At 51.0% G+C, this 19,026-nt stretch overlaps 1 protein-coding gene and 1 pseudogene across 1 annotated transcript in view; one reads left to right on the forward strand and one right to left on the reverse strand.

The window, feature by feature from the left end:
* Nucleotides 1–19,026, forward strand: part of Plcg2 (phospholipase C gamma 2) — a 121,362-nt gene that overhangs the window by 49,268 nt on the left and 53,068 nt on the right. Inside the window, exons 5-8 of the mRNA XM_026392997.2 lie at nt 7,768–7,852; nt 9,242–9,325; nt 15,900–15,943; nt 17,636–17,708. Of these exons, the coding sequence (XP_026248782.2) occupies nt 7,768–7,852; nt 9,242–9,325; nt 15,900–15,943; nt 17,636–17,708 (286 nt within the window). The remainder of the gene's footprint in view (nt 1–7,767; nt 7,853–9,241; nt 9,326–15,899; nt 15,944–17,635; nt 17,709–19,026) is intronic.
* On the reverse strand, nt 970–1,320 carry LOC113185767 (succinate dehydrogenase assembly factor 3, mitochondrial pseudogene; annotated as a pseudogene).

A 19,026-nucleotide genomic window follows, 5' to 3' on the forward strand; every position in this document is an offset into this window, starting at 1 on the left:
TTTGTGCAATGTGAGACAAAAGGGTCCAATTTCATTCTTCTGCCTATGGATAACTGGTTGTCCCAATACCGTTTGTTAAAAAGGCTGTCTTTTCTCCAATGTATGTTTCTGGTACTTTTGTCAAGGATTAGTGACTGTACCTGTGGGCTTATCTCTTTATCTTCTGTTGGTACTGTACTGTTGGTCTATGTGTCTGTTTTTGTGCCAGTACCATGCAGTTTTGTTACTACAGCTTTATAGTGTACTTTGATCACTGCAGAATTGCTTTTTTGGCTTAAAATTGCTTTGGCTACTCTGGGTCTTTTATTCTTCCACATGAATTTTAGGACTGCTTTTTTTTTTTAGTTGTGTGAAGAATGTCATTGGTCTTTAGATGTACATTACTTTTGGTATATGGCCATTTGTTTTTATTTGAAGGGCCTTTTGTTATAAATACTGTAGAAACATTATTATACTTTGTACAATCTACTATGCAAATGATAATATAATACTGAATATTAAAGCTTCTCTTTAACATTTCATTGTGAATAAACAATGAGTCAGAAGGAGACATGCAGAATAATCATCTATGCAATTATTAAAGTGGAAATGATACTTTCACAATGACAATCTAATAAACTTGTTGAAATTCTACATTTTTCATTATGATATACTTGACTGATGTAGCAAAAGAAAATCTCTAATGCTTGAACATCAGCATTTAAAACAAACTTGTATACAAAAAATTCTCAATATTTCATTTTGGAGGCTTCCTTATTTAATGCACAAAATCAAATTCCATTCAGTAAATACTGCTATTCCAACAATGTCCTAAAGTTTTCCAGTTGTCTGCTGGTGATCCTGATCCACATACTGCATTCATAAAAACCAAAAATAAAATAATACGTAAGGATGAAATAATAACTTTAAAAATCCAATGATAATTAAAAGGTTCTAAATTTTATATTTTGTCAAACTTTACTGTATTTACTAAAATTTTGGTTTTGTAGACTCCGTGATACTAAATTGCCTATTGGGTTTAGTAATTTCTCGCATCAGTTCCTGTAACTGTCCAATTTGCTCATCATGAAAGTCATTAAGTTTTTCCTCTGGGAGGGAGGTGCCAAAACATGCTCTTTCAGTTGAATTTTGTCTGTATTCATTAGCTTGTTCCCATAACATTGAAGCATACACCTCCCATTCCTGCAAGGTCTTATGTTGCCTAAATTCGTCCTTCACGTACTGGTCACCCAGAGATTTAAGGTCTGGGGGTAGAACCCGGTGTAGTTGCAAGATCCGCCTATATAAGCTATGGACCCGAGAAACGTGCGTCCCAGGCATTTCACCATGCACTCTATGGCCATTTTAACAATGTTAATTCTTCCTCTCCACGAACATGGAAGGTCTTTCCATCTTCTGGGGTCTCCTTCAATTTCTTTTTTCAATGTTTTATAGTTTTTTAAAATTTTTAAATTTAACTGTAGAGATCTTTTACCTCTTGGTTAGGTTTATTCCTAAATATATATTATTTTTTTTGAGGTGATTGTGAAGGAATTGTTTTCCTGATTTCTTTCTCTGCAGATTCATTGTTGGTATATAGGGAAGCTATCGATTTTTTGTATGTTGATTTTGTAACCTGCTCCTTTGGTGCAATTGTTTATAACCTCTCACAGTCTTTTGGTGCAGTTTTCCGGATCTTCTAGGTACAGGCTTATTGTCATCTGCAAACCGTGATAATTTGTCTTCTTTCTTTCCTATTTTTATCCCTTTAATTTCCTTTTCTTGTCTAATTGCTCTGGCTTGAATTTGTAGCACTATATAAAATAGGAGTGGTGAGAGGGGACATCCTTGTCTCAGATTTTAAAGGAAGTGCTTTCAGTTTTTCCCCATTTACCTTGAGGTCGGCTTTCGGTTTTTCATATTATAGCCTTTATGCTGCTGAGGCAGGTTCCTCCGAATCCCTAATGTCTTCAGGGATACCATGAAGGGCTGCTGAGTTTAGTGGTGACAGTATATTCTGTGTGGGCTGAGCCTCCATTCCAGGGAGGATCCCAGTCCAGCTTCAGAGAGGACGTGACCCTATTCACAGACATTTGAGCACCTCTGTACCTTGGGAACAGTGGGACGCATGATCCCTCACGCCTACAGCTTGTGGTGGGAGCGAGGCTGACCGTGAAGGGGCAAACAGAGTTACTTGGCCATGGCTTGTGGGCCGGGCTGGGCAAGCACGCTGGGCGACCCCATGCAGCGTGCTGGACAGGACCTTGGTGGAGTATCCCAGTCAGCACACCCAGCTCTGGGCTAAGCATTTTCTTTTCTTTAACAAATATGTGGTTTTGGTTTTTCCTTAGCTGAATGTGGTGTCGTTGCAAACATCATTCCCTTATCAAGGGACAGAGTTGTTCCTGATCCTTGTGTTGTTACTGTCAATAACGCGGATCTGCAAATCCTGCTGGGGCAACATGGGCTGCTGAGTGTTGCTGGTGTGACATGTGCCTGGGCGTGGAGCCCAGCATTGGACCTCGCCCTCTGTTAATCTGATGGGTGAAAGGCAGGGGTGTATTTTTGCTTAAATTTGCATATCCTTCTTTTGGACAGGGTTGACCCCTTTCCTTTTTCTTGGGGGTTATGATCCAGTTCTTGTTAATAATGAAAAGATGGAAGCTATTTATTGAGCACTCACGCTCGGCTGGTGGGCTCTGTGCACTTTGCAATGATTTTCTCTTTTTAGCTTCACATTTGACCTTTAAATTTTTTTTTTCCTTTTCATTTATTCTTGGTCTAGAAATATCTGTGTCATACTCAAGGCAGTAACTCAACAGCCAGCACTTCCCTCACCTTCCCAAGAGCCTTTCCATCCTTACGGAGTCCATCTCTCATTGAAGTCGGGCTTTGGGTGGCCTCTGTGGCTTCCCCTCAGTGCGGTGACAGGAGGATTTGGAGCTATTCACCATGAGGTGGTTAAATCCTGGGAACATCAGCTCAGCCAGAAGCCCCTGCCTTGCTTCTTCCTCCTGGGGTCCCCTCCCTTGTCCTCCCCTCCATGTTCCCTGTCTTGTGCACAGATGGCCTTCCTCTGGGGCCACTGGGCTGGAGCCGGTGAGGCCATGTTGTAGATTTTGTACACCCTGGTTTCCTTCAGCCTTGGAGGGGGCGCCTCCCCGCTGTGTTTTCCTTCTCTGTGGTTTATGTGATTCACCATGGACACTGGCAAAGGGTGACAGAAAGAGCCATCCTGGCCACCCCTGTCCCCACCGTGGTGGCATGAGGTTGTGGTACTGAGTTCAGACTCTGCTCCTCCTTCTTATGTGGCCAGGAATTGGAAACCTCGCTGTCGCCCCGGGAGGTTCTGCAGGTCTTGTGTGGAGACCCACCTTTCCACGCTCTGGTCCGGGCCCTCAGCAGAGGGGGCGTCCTGTCCTGGATGGGGCCCTGGTCAGGCGCTCCCTCTCCCTCCCAGTGGCTGAGCCCTGCTGCTCTGCCAACGTGTGGACAATCCCACCTTTTCCGTGAGGACAGGAGGGAGCTTTTCAAAGGGAGCTTGGTCAAGGAAGCCGTGAAGAGCTGCTCCTTCCAGCTCTGCCAATATCTCACCCTTTCCTGACACCGACGTCAGTTGACTGGCTGTGAAAACAAGCAGCCACAAAGGAGCACAAGGACCGGAGGGCAGGCGTGGAGCCCTAATCACAGGGGCTTTGCTTGGCCCAAGCCACCGTCTGGTTCTCAACTTCTGCAGAAGCAAAATGGACGCCACTGGTTTTGTGGAGAACTTGCTGAGCAGCCCCAACCCCAAAAAGCTCTTGCATACTTGTGGGACGCTCTTAGCTCACTGCCCAGGTAGGGACCCGCTTTCTACATGAGGTCCCTGCGGCCAGTTGTCTAAAGCCGCCCCGCTTGTTGAGGTTGGCACTAAGGTTTGTAGTCCCGCTGTTGGAAATTTAAAAAAAAATTGTGTTATTGAAAGTCAGGGAAATCTTTCCTTCCTCACCCTGACTGGTCACTTGACAATTAAAAAGATAAGATTTCAATTTTGTTTTATTGTGGAAGAAGACGACGCCTTGCAGCCTCCTTCAGGCACGTGGTTCTGTGGGGTTCAGGTGTTCCCAGTCTGCAGCTGACCCCCACCCCTGTCCGACCCCCACCCCTGTCCGCTCCACAAATTTTTCTTCTTCCAAGTTGAGACTCTGGAGCCATTAAGGGGCGGCTCCCACTCCTCCCCCCAGTCCTGGAAGCCCCTCTTCTGGGTGGAATGGGGAGACATCCGTCTTTCAGCCCCGTTCACCCAGAGCAGTGTCTTCAAGGCCCGTCCCTCTGTCGCGAGTTGGAATCTCCTGCCTTTTCGAGGCAGGTGATGGTGCGCTGTGTGTCTGTCCTACCACATCTTGTCTGTCCGCTCTTCCACGGTGGGTGCTGGGGCTTTCCGCTCTGGTGAGTGTGCTGTGTGAGCAGGGGGTGGTGGTCTCTGCCATCTCTACCTTCTGCTCTGGGTCTGCACAGAGCAGTGCAGGTGCTGCAGTGGTGGTGATTCTCCTTGGCATCTGGAGGACTGCTGCCCTGTTTTCCGTGGTGGGGGCACCCTGAGAGGTTCCCCTAGCCCGGGTTCCGTTTTCCCCACCTCCTCACCAGTACAGACTTTTCTTTCCCTCCCTGCCCGCTGGGTGGATAGCGCTGAATTTGCATAGCAGGATTGGTTTCCTTTCTCCTTCAGCTCTGCAGGGACAAAGGGGCCACTGAGCTGGGCGGGGAGGGCGGGTTTTTTGCAGGTGGGAGACAGGTGTGGGTCCATTTATCTCCCTGAATGCAAATGGGTTTCGTGTGGTTAGTAGCGGAGGTTCCAGCACAGTAGAACTCCCTGGGCAGATTTTGTTGTTCTGGGCACTGCCTCCGCCATGGGAAATTTTTAGAAGTTCTCCTTGAAGGGGGGGGGGGTTTGGGGGGGTTGGGAGCTAGAGAGAGGTTTTTAAATTTGAGCAAGCCTCAGAATCCCTTGAAGGGTTAGAATGCAGGGACCAAGGAAGTGGACTCAGTGGATCTGGGCTGGGGCTGAAGAATTTTCATTTTAACGAATTCCTGGGTGAGGTGGATGCCGCGGGTCCAGGAACTGTTTGCAGAAGGACGCTCCAACCGCTTGTGCAGATTGGGAGCTGCTGAACACTAGCGGCTGTTTAACATAGTGAAAATTAAATAGAATTTAAAAAATCATAATCCCAGCTGCGAGCCCTTCCTATAAAGCTGGAGGGACCATCGGCTAAGGGCTACTGGTGGAGAGAACCTAGAACACGGTTTGAAAATAGTATCTCAGAGTCGGCATGGTGGTGCATGCCTGTAATCCCAGCCACTCAAGGGAACCGAGGCAGGAGGATCAAGTTCAAGGCTAGGCATGGCAACTTGGCGAGACTCTGTCTCAAAAAAACAGAACAAAAACCCCTAAAAGGGCTGGTGTAGCTCAGTGGTAGCCCTGGGTTCAGTCCCCAGTACCCTGAAAGCAAAAAACAAACAAGCAGCCCCTTGGTTGCAGAAGCCACATGAGGCTGGCGGCCGTGTGCGGAGGGCCTGGACGTGGAACGTCTTCAGCAGTGGAGAAAGTTCTGCTGCTGGTTGGGTGAATCAGGACAAATGGTTTAATTTTCTTGTGCCTCAGTTTCTTCATCTTGAAAGAGAATAGTCCTGCCTCCCAGCTGGGGTTGGTCTGTGGAAACCCTGGGGCAAGGCCCGGATCATGTGTCTGTCATTGTCATAGTAGAGGTCTGCGATGGTGGGGTGCGTTTAGGGAGCTGCCAATGTCACTTGCTTGGCAGTGGCCACCTGGGGTGCAGCGTTGAGGGTCCTGGGACTTGGCCAGGCTGAGAAGGGAAGAGCAGCATGATTTTGTTCAGTGATGAAGAGGGAGGGACCATTGGTGGCTCCTGGGGGGGGGGTTTGCTATCCTTCCCCAGAAGGAGGATCTGCTGCTCCCCTGGGCAGCTCAGGGACCGCTTCACAGAGCTGGAACCAAGGCCAGATGGCAGGTCTTTATTCCCATGCATGGGCCTGTCATTGGATGCTAGCTGCCCTGGGGGGGCATTACCTTGGGCTGATGATCAGCTCAGCTCCACGAATGTCCAGTGCTGGCTGGGGACCGCACACCCAGAAGTGGGGAAGAGGAGGCCTCTAGAGCAGCTCTGGCTCTGGTTTTGCGGTCCAAGGCGAAGCCTTTGGGACAGTTGGGCTTACGGGTTGCGGAAGCTCTGACTCTCATGCTCTGGGTCCCAGATCTGTTCCCCTGGTCCTCAGCTCTGTGTACCTCACCCTCTCTGTTCTTGGACATGGGAAGCTTCTTTTGCCCAGTGGCAACCTGGGCCCCTGAGGGGACTCTGACGTCTCCCAGTGTGAGACCCCGGGACTACCAACCGGGTCCAGACCCTTTCTCTGCTGCCTCTGCCGTGCTGGCCCCCTCGGCCCTCAGGGATTGAGTTTGGAGGGGTTTCTCCGTTGTGGGGGGTAATGCCCCCCAGCTGCTGGTTTCTCTGCCCACTAAGCCCCACCCAGCCCTTGGGGGCTTTCTGTGCCTCTGAGCTTCTCTCTGTGGAGGCACTGCTGCCCCTGCAGTGGGGGTGGACAGGGGAGCAGCTCACAGGTCAAGGGCTCTGGTGGCAGAGAGGCGTCAGAACTAGAGTTTAAGAAGGTGGGCGGTGGGGACTCTGGGTGGCCAGAGCAGGCCAGCCTTCCTCAGGGGCCGCCACTGGACGGTCACCTGTGCTCCCTTCTGAAGGTGACAGTGGGGCGGAGCTCCCGTGTGGAGGAAGCTGGGTCGTTTCCTGCCCACTCCTGGGGCAGGGTCCTTTGACCCTTCACCCTCTCTAGTCCACCAGACGCTGGGCTCTCTGGCCGGAAGGGTCTGGATCTCCTGCCTGTGGGTCACAGACTCTAGTCTCGCCTGTCCCTGTGGTGTGTGCCCTCCCTGGTGGCAGTTGGACGTGGCTGCTGTGGCAGTCTGGGCTGGAGTGTGAGTCTGGCGTGGGCAGGTCCCAGCCTCTCTGAGCCTTGTCCTTGCCGGAGGAGATGGTAGTGGCTGTGCCGCCTTGGAGGGCTGTGGAAGCCGGGGACCGCACAGGGCACCTGGAGCGCACCTTGCGCCTGGCTCACACTCGTGAGTTTCGGCTGCGGTCACCACTGTGGCTGGATGACCTCTCGTGTCCCCTTTCCTGGAGGCACTCTGTCCTCTTGAAGCGAAGCTGACGGCCAGCGCACGGTGGGGGGGCAGTGCGTGGAGGTGGGGGCGCAGCCCTTCTGGCCGCTGGAGGTGGGGGCGCAGCCCTTCTGGCTGTTCTGGAGTTTGCTTCTGACTCTGGCTGGGCAGCTCTGGCCTCTGGTAGGCTCCCCAGGGACCCCCACCTGTCTGAACCCTGGGCCCACTGATGCGGGCTTCACAGGGGGAGGCCGCTGATGCCTGGGCGGCCTGGGGCACAACCAGCTCAGGTGCTGCCTGCCCCTCCCCTGCCCCTCCGGCCTTGGTAACCTGGCCTGGCCTTGAGCCCCTGTGCAGTTGGTATTGGGGGTCGCGGGCCATCTCTGGAGGGTGAGGCCAGCCCTCCTCATGGGGCATCATCCCCATCCACCCGACTCCTACCACAACCGTGGACATCCCTGAGGGGTGGGGCCAGCCTCCGTCACTGGAGTCCCCTCCATGAACCCTGAGTGTTTGGTTCCCAGCTGCTCAGGAGGTGGGAGGTGGGAGCATGGGGCGGGCTGAAGCCTGCACGGCGGAGCCCTCGAGGCCCATGGATCTGGGTCTTTCCTCTTTTGCAGCATCAGCCTCCGAGAGTTGAAGGCCATCTTACCCCTGGTCAACTTCAAAGTGAGCGGTGCCAAGTTCCTCAAAGATAAGCTTACGGTAAGTTTCAAAGCTGAGCCTGGGAATCTCAGGAACTCAGGGCTACGTGGAGCCTCTCCCCCGAGCCCATGGCTGCCTGGGAGCAGGAGCTCTGTGGGGTGGTGCCCAGAGAGTCCCGGCCTCCAGTGCACCTGTTCCCGTCCAGTCAGCAGATGGGGTGATGGCTGCGGACGTGTTCCCCGTCCCTGCCAGGACGTGGTGAAGACCGCTGGGCTGTCGGCGGCAGAGCACCTGTACTCATCGCTCTTTTCCCTGTCGCCTGGTCTTCCTGCTGCGTCATTTCTTCCTAGTAGCGTGAACACGTGTATCTTTTGCAAAACAGTGTTTGTAAATAAGTCCTGTTGGTGTGCTCATGAGGGATGGCTCTGGATTCCCCCCACCTGTCCTCTAGCCGTCTGTCCTTCCACCTCTCGTTGAGTTTGCTTTTGTTGTCGTGTTCTGGAGCTGTTGGAGCAGGACAGTGAAGCCCCTGAGTCATGGGATACGGAGGGTTGGGGGTCTTCTCTGGGTGGGACAAGGATGCACAAAGATAATGAAGGACAGGCACCTTGTGATTTGACAGGAAGCGGGTACTGGATCTCAGGAGCCCCATGGGACTTGTGGCCATGCCAGTGTCGGCCATCATCCATAGGATTCCTCTGCTCATTCTGTCCTAGCGAGCGCCTGGGGAGCTGACCCGTTTCATGGCTGACCACACCATGCTTTGACTTACCCCACTGTCCCACACTGGTCCTCAACAGAAACAGACAGGCAGGATTTGAGAAGAGAAGGAAGATGAAGCGAGCATTTATCATTGATCCCTGAGTGATCAGAATCTTGTTCTTATCGGGCATTTGTGTAGCCAGGCATTTTGTATCTGTTATCTTACTTGGTTTCAGGGAAGATAAGGAGGTTGGTGATGGGCCTCCTGTTTAATAGATGAAGATACTGAGGCTTCTGAAAGGGTCAATTAAATTGCTCAGAGCCCTAAATAGCAGTTGATTGGAGCTGAATTCTGTCAAACTTCTGATTGACAATCAGGTTTTTTTTAATTTATGCTTTAAAAAATGAATTATGTATATATACTGTATAAGTATGTCTGGATTCAGAATTCCAAAGAAAGTACCTCCTGCCCACAGGAGGAGGCATTGTTCACCGTGGCTCTTGGAAACCTGGCCGAGACTCCTGGGGGCTCAAGGGAGGGCCGTCCTTGGTGGCAGTCCCTGTACGTTCTCCCAGACGGGTGACTTGGGAAACTTGTGGACAGCTTGGCTCAGAGGAACACAGGAGGCTCTGAGCTGTCCTTGAAGGAATGGTGTCCAGTTCCTGCAGGCAGGGGGAGGAGGCTTCTTATGGTGGACACCCAACATTATGTGGTCACTGTTTTTAAAAATTTTTTTGTATTTACAGGAAATTGGTGCACATAAAGACGAACTCAGCTTTGAACAGTTCCACCTCTTCTATAAAAAACTTATGTTTGAGCAGCAGAAATCGGTAAGAGGAATCCTGAGCAAAGGGTCAAATGATGCTCTGTCTCCTGTTTTGAAGCCTGGCTGGTGTCTGAAAAACCCACAGGAAGTATCTGACCTCCCGTTCGGTCAAGGAAACATAAGATGGGAATGACGGTGACACACATTTTCATTTGTTAGGTTGGCAAAAAGAGCGAACTGGGGGGGAGCTACAGGGAAAGGGACGGGGTGGTGGCTTGAGGCCCGCGTCCCTTCTGGTGGGGCGTGAACCTAATCTGAGCCTATGAAGGTACAGAGTGCAACGACTACTGTCTTATCTCATTCTGGAAGGAAATTAGCAAATTATTCATAGCAGCCGGCTCTGCGCTGAGGGGTCACGTGTGTTTCTTATTTTAACACTTTTATTCCTATTTTTTAATGTGGACTTATTTTTTCGTGAAAACAGTAGACTTTTAAAATTAAGATGCACGTACGTTTTGACCTGAAAGTGGCATTTTGGAGACTGTTTTGCAGGAATGAGGGATTAAGGATGTAGTCCAGATGTTTATGGTAGCTTTTCTTATGCTGCCAACATACCTGGGGTCTTCTGAATGCCCCTCAGAAGAGGAGTAGCCTGGTGACTCATGGCCCCTCCACACTGTGTGCCTTTAAGTGGCTGATGACAGTCAGTTCTGTTTCTCCTGGCCTGGGAGGATGCTGGTGCTGTCCTGTGGGGAGGGCAAGGAGCTAGTTCTGTTTTACGAAAGCATGGCCCACCACAGCACTCCAAGGTCTGTTTGCATGCGTGTTTAGGAGCCAGGAGAGAGTGAGGAAGAATATGTAACTCCCACCGAATGTTGATTTCATCCGTGTGCTGGAGGGGTTGGGAGGGTGGGTAGGAGGAAGAAGTAACTCTTCTTTGAACATCATTTCCTCCGACTGGTTCCAAGTTGCATGTTACTTTGGTAATAAAAATGCCCCGTAAAGCATCAAGTTGAAAGATGGGCTATGCAGGGCAATGCCATGCTGTAGCTGGTGGGCGGCACACGTTCAATGGAGCTCTTGCTTTTACAGCTGGAAAGGGCTTTGCAGACTGTAGAGGGGGTTCCAGAGGGAGCTTCCAGGGAGCGGGTGCACGTGGGACTTGGCACCAGTGGGCTCTGGTTTTTCCCGCCAGCTAGCTGTGTGATCTTGGACAAGCCCCCGACTGCACCGAATCTCAGTCTTCTCTTCTGTGCAATGGAGGTGATGAGTCCCATCCCACAGGGGACTGGGAGGATCCGGGTAGGAGACCAGGAGTTTCAAGTGCCTGTATGAATTTTACTAGATTATTATGATTGATTGTCTTCTGCATGCAGGGCAGGCTGACTATGCAGTGGCTACCTGTTAGCCATGGAACTTCACAAGAGGTGGAGAAAGGGGAGAAGCTTTCCCTCTCTGCCTAGATTGGGGAAGACTCATATTTCATGGAGTAAAAAATTCAAATGCCCTGTGTTTACTTTTCACATATATAAAAATTCATTATTGGTTTGCTAAATAAGAGGAGAAAGATTATAGGCTTTGGAGCTAGGGAAAGTGGATTCTACCTCAGTTTGATCTCTAACTGACCCGAGTGATGCTGGGGGAAGCCATCTTTATTCCCTGATGCAGCTTCTGCATCAAAATGAAGATATGAAATCAGATCAAAGGTTTCAAACTTCCAAAACTGTAGAAGTCCTCCTTTAAATATGAGACCTGAATAACAACAACAAAACTGCATGTTTCATAAAAGCTGATCACAATATTCTTTTAGGTCAGAATCTATTACTTTTATCCATAGTTAGTTCTTGAGGATAACAAAAGTGTTTTGATGGTGACGTGCATGTGAAATCCTGGTGATGGCCATTGCTGCCTTATGCCCTTGACAGTGTCTGTGATAATTTGCCCTGAAAGTTCAGGACGCTGTCCCATTGGACTAATGGCAACGCTTGAGAATCGGTAGGTCTGCCAAAGGCTCCTCCCCCTGCCTGCACAGGTGGGGGCCTCCTCGGTGGGAAAATTGTACCTACATTGTGTTTCTTTCTCTGTTTTTGCAGTGCAGGGGATTGAACCCAGGGCTTGGCACAAGCTAACCCTGCCCTCTATCACTAGGCTATATATCCCCAGCCCAAGATACATTTCACCTATAATATGGGTTCTGTTTTTTATTTAAAAAAATTTGGGGGGGTTACCCTGGATTGACCTCGGGGGCATTCGACCATGAGCCACATCCCCAGCTCTATTTTGTATTTTATTTAGAGACAGGATCTCACTGAGTGGCTTAGTGCCTTGCTGTTGCTGAGGATGGCTTGGAACTTGTAATCCTCCTGCCGCAGCCTCCTGAGGCACCACTCTGCGCCTGGCTGTATGGGTTCTTTTTAAAGCATGTGTGTGAGAGAGAAATCTTAGTTTTGCGCGATGCCTGAAACCCCAGGAGTATCCCTGGGTGGGACTTTGGGGAAAATTGAACTCTGCCCAAGGTTGCCCCTTGGTGGCCAGAATGCCACCAATTGAGCCTGCATCTGATTGATCCTGTCCTGTCCAGTGGTTTAAATAGTTTAAAAATCAAGCTTTTGTTTAAAGGTTGTGAGAGCATATATTAAAATTCAGATTTTTGAACATCCTTAAAAAAATCGAGATCCATCTAAAAATGGGTCTAGAGCTCCCTGTGGTGGTCAGCAAAAGGGAGGAATGTGGCCCGTTCCTGCTTGTCCCAGCCCTGCCCAGCTCTCTACTCATTCATGTTGCCTGCCAGGCCACAGCAGTTCTGGGTCTTACCGTGGGAGGCTATAAAGGTCCTCTGCTGCAGTTGCAAACTCAGTGGTTTAGGATTTGAATGACAAAGCCCCCAGCTGTGTAAACCGTGTCTTGGCTGCTTGAGCTGCTCCTGGGGTGGGGGGCTCCTGGCCCCTCCCCTAGTCTGCTAGCAGACTGTTCCCATTCTGAGCTGGCTGGAAGCACGAAAGGCAATAGCTGCCTGAGTGGGGAGTGGGCGTTAGTTGGATTTCTCAGGTGCCTTGGAGAGACAGAGCCGTCCTGAAGACTCATGAGCCTCAGATTTGAAACTGGGGAGTGGGTTTATGCTAATCAGTAGCCAAATGCTTTCTAGCTTGAGGATGCCCATTCCTTCTTGTGTTAATCACCTACCTGCCTACACCTCAGCTATCAAGGCTCAAGGCTTCTGAAAGTTGGGCAGCAGCAGGAAGGTAATTTAATTTCAAGTGTGCCCTCCTCACGAGGGGATATACATCTAAGTAGATTATAATAATATCATTATGCAGATAATAGCTTACATTTCTTTGGGTGGACTGTATGTTAGATACTGTGCTAAGTGCTAAGTACAAACGTTTAATTCTCAGCCCTGTGAAAGGGGTATTGTTAATCTCCAATTTACGGATGAAGGAGCTAATGCTCAGAGAGGCCCCTCACTGGAGGTTACACCCCTAGTAAGCCGCAGATCAAGGACTTGAGTTCTCCTGACCAACTTTGATGCCCAACCACTGATGCTTCTTGTTGACTCTTAAAACTTTGATACTAAGTCATTTCAAACATGTACAATAGAACTTCCTAGGAACCTCCTGGTCAGGCCTGTGAGGTCCCCGGTGGGTAGAGCACACCTAGTATATAAAAGGAGAAAATGCTTACAAACGGAAGGAGAATTATCCAGGCATGGTGGTGCATGCCAGTGGAATGAGATGGACATTGTTACTGTAAGTACATGTATGAAGATATGAATGGTGTGACTCTACTTTGTGTACAATCAGAGGCATGAAAAATTGAGCTTTATATGTGTAATATGACTTGTAATGCATTCTGCTGTCATATATAACAAATTAGAATAAATAAAAAAAGAAAAGGGCTAGGGATGTAGCTCAGGGTACAGTACCTCTGAGTTCAATCCCTAGTACCTTAAAAAAAAAAATTTAAAAAGCCTGTAAACCTACCTATGGTTGTGCCTTACATTCAATGAGAAGTTTAATGATTATTCTTGCAACTTTCCTACGGGAGCAAGTATGGAGGGCATGAGTGATCTACATTTCTTAAAGATGCCTAGGCCGAGGGCCCCCGGGAATGGTGCAGATATTCCTGTGGATGATGATGGCTGGAGAGGAGGAGAGTCCTCTGGGCACAAGTTGGCAGTGACTCTCTGGTTGGCCCTTGGCCTCCTAGGACCAGAGAGTTCCTACCTGCTAAGTGCAGTGATCAGGCATGATGAGTTACAGCTCTCAAATGCTGGGCTTTCCTCCATCCATGTGGGAAAACCCTGATCTGCATGCCTCTGGGGTCTGCTGTCCCCTCCCTTTGGCATGTCTCCTTCCAGCTGATGACTTCTACTTCTCCTGGGGCCAATTCAAAGGTGAGGTCTCCTTGTCATCTTTTAGCTCCAGGGAAAGCGAACTTGTCTGTTGTTTCAGTCATTTGTTTGACTCATCTGCAGAGGCTTGCGGGACCCCAGAGGGAGCACAGAGGTTAGCAGAGCACACAGCTCCCCGACCACACACGCATCCCTTGCTGGGGTGGCTGGGTCCTGGGCATTGCCCAGAGTTGTGCAAAATCCACCCTGGTTCCCTGGGTAGGGAGGATCTGACCGCGTGTTCCTTGGTAATGCTGGGTTAAGATAATTGCTGCCTCCATTATGTGCCTGGAGCATCTAGAATATTCTCTGATTGCTGGGATCTTGCCTGGATGCGTGGTGGCATCTGCATGTGGGGCCCTGGAGATCCAGCTGGTGAAATTCTGGACCCTGGAACTATTAGGCGTGTTCTTTTGGCACAGGTCTTTGTCCTTTCTGACCCTTTTCCTGTTTTTCTGAGAAGGGGGTATTTTATTACTTGTCTACTAGGATGGATGTGAGGGGAAGCTGGGCCTGGAAGCATCATCCACTCCTGTCCTTCGCTCCCTGCCCCACACCCGCTGCCGTCAACCAGGGTTTGAACGTATTTCCAGGCAGCTTTGTCTCTACGTTCTGAGTCCCGGGTTTGCTTCCCCCTGGGCTGCCCAAGTGCTGGGCACGGGGAGCAATGTTTTCCTCCCTGTTCTTAGCTCTTCCCTGAGGGCTCCTCTCCTTTCTGTGCCCCAGTGCAGCTCCTGCAAACGCGTCCCCAGGCACCTTTGTGCATGGTCTTTGGTTGGTTCAGCATGTAGGGTGTCCCCGTAAGAAGTTGGGAGCTACAGAGAGGGGAAGCCAGGGTCTTTCCTGGCTCCAGGAAGCTCTGTGTCCAGTGGCACCTCCTCCGCCATCCATGTCCCTCATGCACAGAATGTGGTGGAGCTCCTGAGCCCGATCAACAGGAACAGGAAGGATGGGAAGGTGGGGCAGTCCCCAGGGGTGTCACGCTGTGCTGTCTTCAGGTGTCCTGGGTTTGCAGAGCCCCAGACCACCCAGCCTTCAGTTCAGCACCAGCTTGACCTGGTGACCCAAGTGCCAAGTGAGCCCAGAGAGCAGCTGGCAAAGCCACCCCCCATTTACAGCTGTGCCATGAAAGGAAGTACTTCTGCGTTTGTCTGAAAGACCCTTAGCCTTTGGGGGTGAACGACTTCTCTGGGATGCTGATGGAAGATAGGGATCATCTTTCCAGAAAAAAATAACACACCTGTAGACACTGATGTGGACCCTCCCCTGGGCTTCCCCAGCCTGTGGGCTGCCTCTGGACTGTCGGCGACATTCCTCATCCTCACAATTCCAGGCAGTTTGGCAAGAGGACCCAGGTGGCCTGGTGGCTGTTTGATATCATTAGTGTTAGTCACAGGCCAGTGGCTGCATTTCCTTTTCTGTCCAGAAGAATTACTCAAATACTTACACAATTGCAGTGTTTAGACACAGACAAGGGCTGTGTGTGTGCATTTGTGTGTCCAGTGCTCAGCAGATGAGCTGGTGTGAGTAGAAGCAGGAGGAAGGTGCCTATGTCACAGGCTGGTAGAGCAGCACTGAAGCCGTCTGGCCTTTCTTCCTGCCCTTGGATTTGAAGACGAGAAATACCATCTTTGAAACACTGAGGATTTGAAATGTAGTGATGCTGGGAGGGAAGGTGGCATGGTCCAGTGGGGCTGCCCAGCAGGGTCGATGTTTTGAGAGTGATTGTCTGAGTCTGGGAGCTCATGTGCAAATCTCACGCTGGGATTTGGTTCCAGGAAGATGGCCTGTGGGAACGCTGGTGTGTGGGCCGGGGTGGACGTGTGAACACACAGGGGGCTCCTTATAAGACTGGTGTGAGAGCAAGTTGACGGACACGTGTCATGAAATAAAATGTGGCTTTTCAAACCAGTGAAGTGGCGCTGCTTGAGGTTGCAGAATTGTGCGTGAAGCAGGAGACACCAGCCCGAAGTGGTGGGAGACGTGGGTGATGTGCTAAAGTGAGATCTAGGTAGATGAACACCCGTGGACCAAGCTCCAGGAGGAAGCCGATCTGATCACAAAGAGCGGTCGCTTCTCAGGAGGAGGACGGATGGGGGAGGGAGACTTCTCCCTTTTGCTCCAGAAGTTGCTGTTCCATCTAAATGGTTACAGCTAACATGGATTCCCGTGGTGATATTTTAACAAGGTTTTTTGTTGGCATCGTGCGACTTGTCCCATATCATTTTGTGCATGTTTTCCTTTTCAGATTCTTGACGAATTCAAGAAGGACTCCGCGGTGTTCATCCTGGGGTGAGGCACCTCTATATGTCATTGCTTTTCAGGTCAGCTCTGCCTTGGGTGCAGCTGGCCTTTGTGAAGGGACACCACTGTGCCATTACTGATCTTCAGGGACAGGGTCCCTGGCAGGGGACTGGCCACCCTGAGCAGGTGGCATGGGAGAGGGGCCACAGCAACGGGGTGGAGAGTGTTGGGTGGATGGTCCAAAAGGCTCTACAGAGAAGCCTGTGAGCCTCGGGGCTCCTTCCTAGAGTGTGCTTCCTGGACTTGACAAGTTAGCAGGGTTCCTACAGAAGCTAAAGTGAGGTTAGTGGAGATTCCTGGTTAAGCAGGTTGCACTGAATTAAAGTGGGTGAAGCGTGTACGGTGCCTCCTGGTGCTGGGCACGTGGTGAGGACTCAGGTCTATGGTGAGAGCATTATCCAAAGTCAGTGCTGCAGGACTTGTCAGGACATTCCTGTGCCTCGGGAGTCCCCGGTGGGGGATTTGTCAGGGGTCTTGTGTTTCCCAAGCCTTCTGACCGGAAGCGTTTGCCATGGAGTGAAGTGGCACCTAGAAGATGGCCTGTGGGGCACCGACAGTCCTCAGTGAGGAGTGACTTTCCCTCTGTCACTCTCTAAACTAGAGCTCCAAGATGCCAGCGGAGGTGTCAAATGAGTGGACTTGGGTGGAAGGGTTAGTGTGAGGCCCGGAGGCTGCTGGGGAATGTCTTTGTAACAAGTCTGAGACGGCAGACTTGTGACTCTTGGCGTGGGTAAGGGGAGCGGCTCCAGCACGTGAGGTCTCCTATGTAGTGTAGGTCCAGCTCTTTCCTACCCTCCCGCATGTGCTCGGCCGTTCTCGCCTCTGTGGAATGTGCTTCCCTGGAAACCAGCAGAGGCTTGTGCCCATTCAGTGAGGTTCTGGGCTTTTGGTAGCTGCAAATGTCCTCTCCTGGAAGCAGCCGTCCACAGCCTGCTGGGGAGGGGGTCCTGCCTGGGTTCAGAGTGAAGGATCTCTCTATCCAGAGGAAGGGTCTCCAGAGCGAGGGCCCCTGCTGGCTCCCTGGCAGAGTCCTGCCCACTGCAGCTGCTTCTCCATGTCTTCAGAGCCCTGAGGGCTCCGCACACTCTGAGGAGGCCCAGGCTCTGGTCCATTTGCTCCTCTAGCATCAGCTCCTGCTAAATGGGCTCCACATGTGGCCCTGTCCAGCAGGGGCTGTGCACGCTGTGGCCCTGAGGTCCTGCCCTCCCCGCCTCCTGGCCCCCACCTTCCCCTCTGGAATCGTCCCCCGCCATCTTCCTTGGGCCCCTGCTGGACACTTTTCATCTCCACCCCACTCGCCCCTCCTCACTGTCCTCCTGAAGGCCTCCCTGGCCCTCCAGGTCTGGGTGGGGCCCTCTGGGCTCATCCCCGGGCAGCCCCTTCCTGCCTCATCTCTCTTGCCTCGTTCCTCTGTCTTCTCCATGGTCACACTCCAGAAGTGTGCCCCAGACCTTGGATGACACTGGGAATGGCCAAATTCAGAGTCCAGGCTCCACTTTCTGAGATTCTGGTGTTAGGGCCCCTCCTTGAGTCCTCCTAGGTCAAGGACTCTGTGTCATTCCCTTGCATCATCTGGGGGCCAGCCTGGTACCTGGCAGAGTGGGGGCTGGGCACTCTGGGCGGAGCGGGGCCCTCTGTTGATTTTTCTCTCTGTAATGTGCTCTCTTTCCCTGAGGGCAGCAACACTGACCGGCCGGATGCCTCTGCCGTCTACCTGCAGGACTTCCAGAGGTTTCTCTTACATGAGCAGCAGGTGAGAGAATGGCAAGGGTGCTGAGACTGGGGGTGCCTTCCGGGGACACCGTGTCCACCTGGCCTCTGACTGTCGTGGAACTGCAGTAGCCTCTCTGACCGTGGTGCCTTGTGCTTCAGGCTGGTGTTGAAAGCTCTGTGACGGGTGGGGACCTGGGGTCTGAAGTCTCCCCAGCTGCACAGCCTTGGGCAGGGCGCTCAGCCTCTCCACCCATTTCCCCTTGGTAAATAGGGATGAGAGCTCACACTGCTCCAAACTGTGGGGGATCAGAGAAGATTGCAGCAGGGGTGTGTGTGTGTGTGTGTGTGTGTGTGTGTGTGTGTGTGTACACAAGTATAGTTGCATGATCTTAAAGTTTCTCTTTATATTACTGGAGTCTCATTGACGTTTTCTCTTTTATTTGACTTCTTTATCTTTTTGAATAGACTTTATAGTTTCAGAACTGTTTACGTTTCACGACAAAATGAAGTTCATTTACATAAAAATACTGAGTTGCCAGATATTTCAAACACACACAGAAGGAGATCGTGAACCACACGTCCCCATTACTCAGACTTAGAATTAGGAACATCTTACCAGTTTTATTTCACCTCCCTCCCATCTCCACCCGAGTCTCCCTGTCCTGCCCCCTTCTCCGTTCCTTTGCTGAACTCTGTGGCCTGGATTTTGTAGCCTTTGACTTATAAATGCTTCAGTAGCTCTCTTGCACAGAAGGGGACTTGTTTTTAAAAGCCACGGCCACAGTCCTCCTATTTCACCTGACACAGTGAGCGGTTTCTTGGTGTCTGCCACCCAGTACCCTGCCCGGGTTTGGGTTTTGTTGATGGTAGAGAGGTTAATGACAAGAGGGAGGCACAGTTTTGCATAAGAGCCCAGGCAGTGGCGGCAGGTCCCTGGCGCTCTGGGCCATGGTGAAAGAGGACTTTGATGGGCGTTGTGCCCATCATATCCTGCTTGTGTAGGGCCCAGGGAAAGTGACAGAGGGTTGGTTAAAAGGAAGGGGGAAAATTAATTCTGTTGGGCACAGTTACTTGTGAGATTCTGTGCTCTTCTTTGCTTAGAATGTTCAGTTTTGCAGGGAACTATTGGAGTTAAGTTGATACAATTACTGATACCAGTAGCCAGGATGTTCCAGAACTTCCCAGTAGGCTGACTTGAGTGTAGATTTAGCCCCACCTAGTGGTTACCTACTGTATTGCAGGATTCCCTGGGTGGGCCCCAGCGGCTGGGTGCCCTTAGAGCTTAGGGTCATAGGGCCAGGAGAAAAGGGCAGGGGTGCTCTGTGCACCTGGGGATCTGTGTGACATTTTTTTAGGGT

The sequence above is a fragment of the Urocitellus parryii genome, chromosome 15 (assembly GCF_045843805.1).
Source record: "Urocitellus parryii isolate mUroPar1 chromosome 15, mUroPar1.hap1, whole genome shotgun sequence".
Classification (NCBI taxonomy): Eukaryota; Metazoa; Chordata; class Mammalia; order Rodentia; family Sciuridae; genus Urocitellus; species Urocitellus parryii.